The sequence below is a fragment of the Oncorhynchus mykiss genome, chromosome 26 (genome assembly GCF_013265735.2).
Source record: "Oncorhynchus mykiss isolate Arlee chromosome 26, USDA_OmykA_1.1, whole genome shotgun sequence".
Classification (NCBI taxonomy): Eukaryota; Metazoa; Chordata; class Actinopteri; order Salmoniformes; family Salmonidae; genus Oncorhynchus; species Oncorhynchus mykiss.
The window spans coordinates 3,934,460-3,944,459 of record NC_048590.1 but is presented as its reverse complement, the minus strand read 5'-3'; the positions used below and the strand labels follow the sequence as shown (position 1 = coordinate 3,944,459).

Here is a 10,000-nt window from a genome sequence, read left to right as displayed (position 1 = left end):
CTGCGGGTTGTGGGCTGTGTGCTGCGGGTTGTGGGCTGTGTGCTGTGGGTTGTGGGCTGTGTGCTGCGGGTTGTGGGCTGTGTGCTGTGGGTTGTGGGATATGTGCTGCGGGTTGTGGGCTGTGTGCTGCAGGTTGTGGGCTGTGTGCTGTGGGTTGTGGGCTGTGTACTGTGGGTTGTGGGCTGTGTGCTGCGGGTTGTGGGCTGTGTGCTGTGGGTTGTGGGCTGTGTGCTGTGGGTTGTGGGCTGTGTGCTGTGGGCTGTGGGCTGTGTGCTGTGGGCTGTGTGCTGTGGGTTGTGGGCTGTGTGCTGTGGGCTGTGGGCTGTGTGCTGTGGGCTGTGTGCTGCGGGTTGTGGGCTGTGTGCTGCGGGTTGTGGGCTGTGTACTGTGGGTTGTGGGCTGTGTGCTGTGGGTTGTGGGCTGTGTGCTGTGGGTTGTGGGCTGTGTGCTTGGCCATGGAGACAGAAAGACAGCCAGAGTATTTCATTCTCTAGCTGTGAATATGTTGTTGAATGCTTCATCCTATGAATGCTCAATTTAGATGGTAAACTTCATACCATCTAGTGATGGGGGAAATCATACCATCTAGTGATGGTAAACATCATACCATCTAGTGATGGGGGGAAATCATACCATCTAGCGATGGGGGGAAATCATACCATCTAGTGATGGGGGGAAATCATACCATCTAGTGATGGGGGAAATCATACCATCTAGTGATGGGGGAAATCATACCATCTAGTGATGGGGGAAATCATACCATCTAGTGATGGGGGGAAATCATACCATCTAGTGATGGGGGAAATCATACCATCTAGTGATGGGGGAAATCATACCATCTAGTGATGGGGGGGGAATCATACCATCTAGTGATGGGGGAAATCATACCATCTAGTGATGGGGGAAATCATACCATCTAGTGATGGGGGAAATCATACCATCTAGTGATGGGGGGAAATCATACCATCTAGTGATGGGGGAAATCATACCATCTAGTGATGGGGGGAAATCATACCATCTAGTGATGGGGGAAATCATACCATCTAGTGATGGGGGGAAATCATACCATCTAGTGATGGGGGAAATCATACCATCTAGTGATGGGGGGGAATCATACCATCTAGTGATGGGGGGGAAATCATACCATCTAGTGATGGGGGGAATCATACCATCTAGTGATGGGGGGAATCATACCATCTAGTGATGGGGGAAATCATACCATCTAGTGATGGGGGAAATCATACCATCTAGTGATGGGGGAAATCATACCATCTAGTGATGGGGGGGGGGGGGAATCATACCATCTAGTGATGGGGAAATCATACCATCTAGTGATGGGGGAAATCATACCATCTAGTGATGGGGGAAATCATACCATCTAGTGATGGGGGGAATCATACCATCTAGTGATGGGAGGAAATCATATGATCTAGTGATGGGGGGAAATCATACCATCTAGTGATGGGGGGAAATCATACCATCTAGTGATGGGGGAAATCATACCATCTAGTGATGGGGGGAATCATACCATCTAGTGATGGGGGGAAATCATATGATCTAGTGATGGGGGGAAATCATACCATCTAGTGATGGGGGGAAATCATACCATCTAGTGATGGGGGAAATCATACCATCTAGTGATGGGGGAAATCATACCATCTAGTGATGGGGGGAAATCATACCATCTAGTGATGGGGGGAAATCATACCATCTAGTGATGGTAAACATCATATCATCTAGTGATGGGGGAAATCATACCATCTAGTGATGGGGGAAATCATACCATCTAGTGATGGGGGGAAATCATACCACCTAGTGATGGTAAACATCATATAATCTAGTGATGGGGGAAATCATACCATCTAGTGATGGGGGGGAAAATCATACCATCTAGTGATGGGGGGAAATCATACCACCTAGTGATGGTAAACATCATATAATCTAGTGATGGGGGAAATCATACCATCTAGTGATGGGAGGAAATCATACCATCTAGTGATGGGGGGAAATCATACCATCTAGTGATGTGGGAAATCATACCATCTAGTGATGGGAGGAAATCATACCACCTAGTGATGGTAAACATCATACCATCTAGTGATGTGGGAAATCATACCATCTAGTGATGGGAGAAATCATACCATCTAGTGATGGGGGAAATCATACCATCTAGTGATGGGGGGGAAATCATACCATCTAGTGATGGGGGAAATCATACCATCTAGTGATGGGGGGAAATCATACCATCTAGTGATGTGGGAAATCATACCCTCTAGTGATGGTGGGAAATCATACCATCTAGTGATGGGGGGGAAATCATACCATCTAGTGATGGGGGGAAATCATACCAGCTAGTGATGGGAGAAATCATACCATCTAGTGATGGGGAGTGAGGTCTCTCAGTATGGTGATAATATGGTATGGTGATAATATGGTGTGGTGATAATATGGTATGGTGATAATATGGTATGGTGAGGTCTCTCAGTATGGTGATAATATGGTATGGTGATAATATGGTATGGTGAGGTCTCTCAGTATGGTGATCATATGGTATGGTGATAATATGGTGTGGTGATAATATGGTATGGTGATAATATGGTATGGTGATAATATGGTGTGGTGAGGTCTCTAAGTATGGTGATCATATGGTATGGTGATAATGTGGTATGGTGAGGTCTCTCAGTATGGTGATAATATGGTATGGTGAGAATATGGTATGGTGAGGTCTCTCAGTATGGTGATAATATGGTATGGTGGTAATATGGTATGGTGAGGTCTCTCAGTATGGTGATAATATGGTATGGTGATAATATGGATATGGAATGGTGGGTGATAATATGGTATGGTGAGGTCTCAGTATGGTGATAATATGGTATGGTGATAATATGGTATGGTGATAATATGGTATGGTGAGAATATGGTATGGTGAGGTCTCTAAGTATGGTGATCATATGGTATGGTGATAATGTGGTATGGTGAGGTCTCTCAGTATGGTGATAATATGGTATGGTGAGAATATGGTATGGTGAGGTCTTTCAGTATGGTGATAATATGGTATGGTGGTAATATGGTATGGTGAGGTCTCTCAGTATGGTGATAATATGGTATGGTGATAATATGGATATGGAATGGTGATAATATGGTATGGTGAGGTCTCAGTATGGTGATAATATGGTATGGTGATAATATGGTATGGTGATAATATGGTATGGTGAGGTCTCAGTATGGTGATAATATGGTATGAGGAAAATATGGTATGGTGAGAATATGGTATGGTGATAGTATGGAATGGTGAGGTCTCTAGTATGGTGATAATATGGTATGGTGGTAATATGGTATGGTGAGAATATGGTATGGTGATAGTATGGAATGGTGAGGTCTCTAGTATGGTGATAATATGGTATGGTGGTAATATGGTATGGTGATAATAAGGTATGGTGAGAATATGGTATGGTGATAGTATGGAATGGTGATAATATGGTATTATTTATTAGGCAAGTCAGGACAAATAGTTCCCAGCCCTATACCCAACCCTAAACCCAACCCTATACCCAGCCCTATACCCAACCCTATACCCAGCCCTATACCCAGCCCTATACCCAGCCCTATACCCAGCCCTATACCCATCCCTATACCCAGCCCTATCCCCAGCCCTATTCCCAGCCCTATCCCCAGCCCTATACCCAGCCCTATGACCAGCCCTATACCCAACCCTATACCCAGCCCTATACCCAGCCCTATAACCAGCCCTATAACCAGCCCTATGACCAGCCCTATACCCAACCCTATACCCAGCCCTATACCCATCCCTATACCCAGCCCTATAACCAGCCCTATAACCAGCCCTATAACCAGCCCTATGACCAGCCCTATCCCCAGCCCTATACTCAGCCCTATCCCCAGCCCTATCCCCAGCCCTATTCCCAGCCCTATACCCATCCCTATACCCAGCCCTATACCCATCCCTATACCCAGCCCTATCCCCAGCCCTATTCCCAGCCCTATTCCCAGCCCTATACCCAGCCCTATACCCATCCCTATAACCAGCCCTATACCCAGCCCTATCCCCAGCCCTATTCCCAGCCCTATAACCAGCCCTATGACCAGCCCTATACCCAACCCTATTCCCAGCCCTATCCCCAGCCCTATAACCAGCCCTATAACCAGCCCTATAACCAGCCCTATGACCAGCCCTATCCCCAGCCCTATACCCAGCCCTATACCCAGCCCTATCCCCAGCCCTATTCCCAGCCCTATAACCAGCCCTATGACCAGCCCTATACCCAACCCTATTCCCAGCCCTATACCCAACCCTATACCCAGCCCTATACCCATCCCTATACCCAGCCCTATAACCAGCCCTATAACCAGCCCTATGACCAGCCCTATCCCCAGCCCTATACCCAGCCCTATACCCAGCCCTATCCCCAGCCCTATTCCCAGCCCTATAACCATCCCTATAACCAGCCCTATGACCAGCCCTATACCCAACCCTATTCCCAGCCCTATACCCAGCCCTATCCCCAGCCCTATTCCCAGCCCTATAACCAGCCCTATGACCGGCCCTATACCCAACCCTATTCCCAGCCCTATACCCAACCCTATACCCAGCCCTATACCCATCCCTATACCCAGCCCTATACCCAGCCCTATGACCAGCCCTATAACCAGCCCTATAACCAGCCCTATGACCAGCCCTATCCCCAGCCCTATACCCAGCCCTATCCCCAGCCCTATAACCATCCCTATAACCAGCCCTATACCCAACCCTATACCCAGCCCTATAACCAGCCCTATGACCATCCCTATAACCAGCCCTATACCCAACCCTATACCCAGCCCTATAACCAGCCCTATGACCAGCCCTATACCCAACCCTATTCCCAGCCCTATCCCCAGCCCTATTCCCAGCCCTATTCCCAGCCCTATACCCAGCCCTATACCCAGCCCTATGACCAGCCCTATACCCAACCCTATACCCAGCCCTATACCCAGCCCCATACCCAACCCTATACCCAGCCCTATGACCAGCCCTATACCCAGCCCTATACCCAACCCTATACCCAGCCCTATACCCAACCCTATACCCAGCCCTATACCCAGCCCTATGACCAGCCCTATCCCCAGCCCTATACCCATCCCTATACCCAGCCCTATGCCCAACCCTATACCCAGCCCTATACCCAGCCCTATGACCAGCCCTATACCCAACCCTATACCCAGCCCTATACCCAGCCCTATACCCAGCCCTATCCCCAGCCCTATAACCAGCCCTATAACCAGCCCTATTCCCAGCCCTATTCCCAGCCCAATAACCAGCCCTATTCCCAGCCCTATAACCAGCCCTATCCCCAGCCCTATACCCAGCCCTATACCCAGCCCTATCCCCAGCCCTATACCCAGCCCTATACCCAGCCCTATACCCAGCCCTATCCCCAGCCCTATACCCAGCCCTATCCCCAGCCCTATACCCAGCCCTATACCCAGGACTATACCCAGCCCTATCCCCAGCCCTATAACCAGCCCTATACCCAGCCCTATCCCCAGCCCTATAACCAGCCCTATAACCAGCCCTATAACCAGCCCTATCCCCAGCCCTATAACCAGCCCTATCCCCAGCCCTATAACCAGCCCTATAACCAGCCCTATCCCCAGCCCTATAACCAGCCCTATACCCAGCCCTATACCCAGCCCTATACCCAGCCCTATCCCCAGCCCTATACCCAGCCCTATCCCCAGCCCTATCCCCAGCCCTATACCCAGCCCTATAACCAGCCCTATAACCAACCCTATACCCAGCCCTATACCCCGACCTATACCCAGCCCTATACCCAGCCCTATACCCAGCCCTATCCCCAGCCCTATACCCAGCCCTATCCCCAGCCCTATCCCCAACCCTATACCCAGCCCTATCCCCAGCCCTATACCCAGCCCTATAACCAGCCCTATAACCAGCCCTATAACCAACCCTATACCCAGCCCTATACCCAGACCTATACCCAGCCCTATAACCAGCCCTATACCCAGATATGTGGGATGTGATATTTGAGGAAACAAAACAACTATATGAAGAGTTATAACTCATGTATAAATCACTAGTCACAACAAACAGACAAGGGCTTCTGTGGTCAATTCTGATAACAGCAAGGCTCCATTCTGATGATCTACCCTTCTCCCAAAGTGTGCACTTGTACACTCCCCCTCTGGTGTTAGGAATATGTTTGGAGTGTAGGAGTGCACACTCCTGGAGAAGGGTAGGCGATGGGAACACACTGACAACTCACCTCTTCTTGTCAGGGATCAAGGCACACTCAGAGATGTTGGACAGATGTCCTCTCTCAAACACCAACAGCGCGGCGCCACTCTCCGTGTCCTTCAGAAGCAGACATGCAAAGTGTGGCCCTAATGGCACCCTATTCCCTACAGAGTGCACTACTCTTGACCAGAGCCCTATAGGTCTTGGTCAGAAGTAGTGCACTATATAGGGAATACGGGTGCTATTTAGGCCACGGATATATATCATATAGTTCAGGTTCATACCTATGGGCCAGACAAATAATCTTTCAACATGAATATATATTATAAAAAAATAAGACAGACATCTACAGCCAGGAGTGGAACACGATCCACATAAACACTGAGATGGATTAGGTGTGTGACATCACACAGACAGGAAATAGACAGACACACAGACAGGAAATAACAGACACACAGACAGGAAATAACAGACACACAGACAGGAAATAGACAGACACACAGACAGGAAATAGACAAACACACAGACAGGAAATAGACAGACACATAGACAGGAAATAGACAGACACACAGACAGGAAATAGACAGACACACAGACAGGAAAAAACAGACACACAGACAGGAAATAACAGACACACAGACAGGAAATAGACAGACACACAGACAGGAAATAGACAGACACACAGACAGGAAATAGACAGACACAGACAGGAAATAGACAGACACACAGACAGGAAATAGACAGACACACAGACAGGAAAAAACAGACACACAGACAGGAAATAACAGACACACAGACAGGAAATAGACAGACACACAGACAGGAAATAGACAGACACACAGACAGGAAATAGACAGACACACAGACAGGAAATAGACAGACACACAGACAGGAAATAACAGACACACAGACAGGAAATAACAGACCTTGTAACTGCCTTGAGATGTTTACGTCTGTATTATTTAACACACCGACTCCCAAATGAATACATATTCCCTGCACACCAAAAGTAGGGCACTATATAGGGAATAGTGGTCATAAGTAGTGCACTATATAGGGAATAGTGGTCAGAAGTAGTGCACTATATAGGGAATAGTGGTCAGAAGTAGTGCACTATATAGGGAATAGTGGTTATAAGTAGTGCACTATATAGGGAATAGTGGTCATAAGTAGTGCACTATATAGGGAATAGTGGTCAGAAGTAGTGCACTATATAGGGAATAGTGGTCATAAGTAGTGCACTATATAGGGAATAGTGGTCAGAAGTAGTGCACTATATAGGGAATAGTGGTCAGAAGTAGTGCACTATATAGGGAATAGTGGTCATAAGTAGTGCACTATATAGGGAATAGTGGTCAGAAGTAGTGCACTATATAGGGAATAGTGGTCATAAGTAGTGCACTATATAGGGAATAGTGGTCATAAGTAGTGCACTATATAGGGAATAGTGGTCAGAAGTAGTGCACTATATAGGGAATAGTGGTCATAAGTAGTGCACTATATAGGGAATAGTTGTCATAAGTAGTGCATTATTAAGGGAATAGTGGTCAGAAGTAGTGCACTATATAGGGAATAGTGGTCATAAGTAGTGCACTATATAGGGAATAGTGGTCATAAGTAGTGCACTATATAGGGAATAGTGGTCAGAAGTAGTGCACTATATAGGGAATAGTGGTCATAAGTAGTGCACTATATAGGGAATAGTTGTCATAAGTTTTGCACTATATAGGGAATAGTGGTCATAAGTAGTGCACTATATAGGGAATAGTGGTCATAAGTAGTGCACTATATAGGGAATAGTGGTCATAAGTAGTGCACTATATAGGGAAGTGTTCCATTTGGGAAGCAGTCCTAGTGTTTGGTGGACCTACCCACAGAGTGGCCGTCTTGTCGTGGGAACTGGTCAGGACTTTGGTGTCATCAAAGCAGAAGTGGCAGCTGGTGACAGCATCTGTGTGACCCCTCAGCACCTTGATAGGAATCTGAAGAGGCACGGAGAATCAAGCCCCATTTCACATCTCCATTACATCATGATGGGGGTCTGAAGAGGCACGGAGAACCAAGCCCCATCTCACATCTCCATTCCATCATGATGGGAATCTGAAGAGGCACGGAGAATCAAGCCCCATTTCACATCTTCATTCCATCATGAAGGGGGTCTGAAGAGGCACGGAGAACCAAGCCCCATCTCACATCTCCATTCCACATAGTAATAGTATTTGGGCCCAGTTGTTTCCCTAGCACTGTTTCAACACGCTAACGTTTTAGCATTTGTGGCACAAATCTCATTCAAGTCATGGGACTGATATTAGCATTTTTCAAATTGTCCAAATCATCTGAAACTATCTAAAATTGTATTGTGAAAGCACAACAAAAGTCACTTATATATGTTTTGAACACGACTAAAGCATCGCAGTAATGTTAATGATAATGTTAATAATCATAATTTAAGACAATAGCCGAGGTCTGTTCTTTCTGTTCTAAAACGACACCTTAATTAATGACCCATCTGTTGAGATGTCTTGGTCATAATTGCTATGCTTGGCCACCAGCCAGATGTATAGCAGGAGGGCTTTTCACGCAGCATTTCCTAGCCTGGGCCCAGATCTGTTTGTGCTCTTGCCAACTCATTGTCAAGACAAGCATGTTTGTCATGAGTGGTAAGGAGCTGGGCATGATAGCACAAACAGACTGGCACTCAAGTGTGTCCATGTTTAAAGGAAACAGTTTTCAGTTAAAAGCTTGCTGTCTAGTAGGCTAAGTTGCCATAACTCATCCCTGTTATTGTCAGTGTTATGACACAGGTGCAACACAATTAATTATGTATAGCTATGTGAATAGCTGTTAGCTTGACTTGCTAACGTTAACTATTAGCTGACCAATCACTCATTCACGTTTGTAGTTTTAAAAACAGTTTACAGGGAAATAGCTGCACACTATTACAGCACATAACCCAGCTAGCTAGCTACTCTAGGATGAGCTATGAACATGAAGGCTATTCAACTCATCCCCTCTCCCCAGCTAGCTACCTGCTACCTGGGCAGCTAGCTAACTGATACCTGGGGAGCTAGCTAGCTGAGACCTGGGCAGCTAGCTAACTGATACCTGGGCAGCTAGCTACCTGAGACCTGGGCAGCTAGCTAACTGATACCTGTGGAGCTAGCTAGCTGAGACCTGGGCAGCTAGCTAACTGATACCTGGGGAGCTAGCTAGCTGAGACCTGGGCAGCTAGCTAACTGATACCTGGGCAGCTAGCTAACTGATACATGGGCAGCTAGCTAACTGATACCTGGGCAGCTAGCTAGCTGAGACCTGGGCAGCTAGCTAGCTGATACCTGGGCAGCTAGCTACCTGGGCTAGCTCCTGATGTTCCCACACCGAGGCTCTTCTCTTCTCCACATCCTTCTCCTCTTTCCCTTCATCAATGGTCTCATCAAGTGACAAAGGGTCGATATTTCTCCAAGTCATTTTGTCCAGGAAACGAAATGTATTTCTCTACGTTAGGTATTTCATTGTTTTGGGGTAAAAGTATCTAGCTACTGTAGCTAACAGGTCAGTCAGAGTAACCAATGTTGTCCAAAGTTTGCTTTGCCAGTCAGTGCGTTCCCATAGCGACGGCCAGGCATCAGGAGCACTGAGTTTGGTGTGACTGAGATGGATAACAAATCTGAAATGTGCAGACTACACACACGGACAGATATTTTTTTATATATACATATATACATACATACATATACAACAGTA

At 47.0% G+C, this 10,000-nt stretch overlaps 1 protein-coding gene across 1 annotated transcript in view; it reads right to left on the bottom strand.

Moving 5' to 3' along the window:
- The window catches only part of LOC110518573 (WD repeat-containing protein 88-like), a 31,140-nt gene that overhangs the window by 21,080 nt on the left and 60 nt on the right, over window positions 1-10,000 (bottom strand). The window contains exons 1-3 of the mRNA XM_036964322.1: window positions 9,608-10,000; window positions 8,128-8,238; window positions 6,285-6,373 (exon numbers count right to left, since the gene is read on the bottom strand). The exon at window positions 9,608-10,000 is cut by the window's right edge and continues 60 nt beyond it. Of these exons, the coding sequence (XP_036820217.1) occupies window positions 6,285-6,373; window positions 8,128-8,238; window positions 9,608-9,724 (317 nt within the window). The 5' untranslated portion in view covers window positions 9,725-10,000. The remainder of the gene's footprint in view (window positions 1-6,284; window positions 6,374-8,127; window positions 8,239-9,607) is intronic.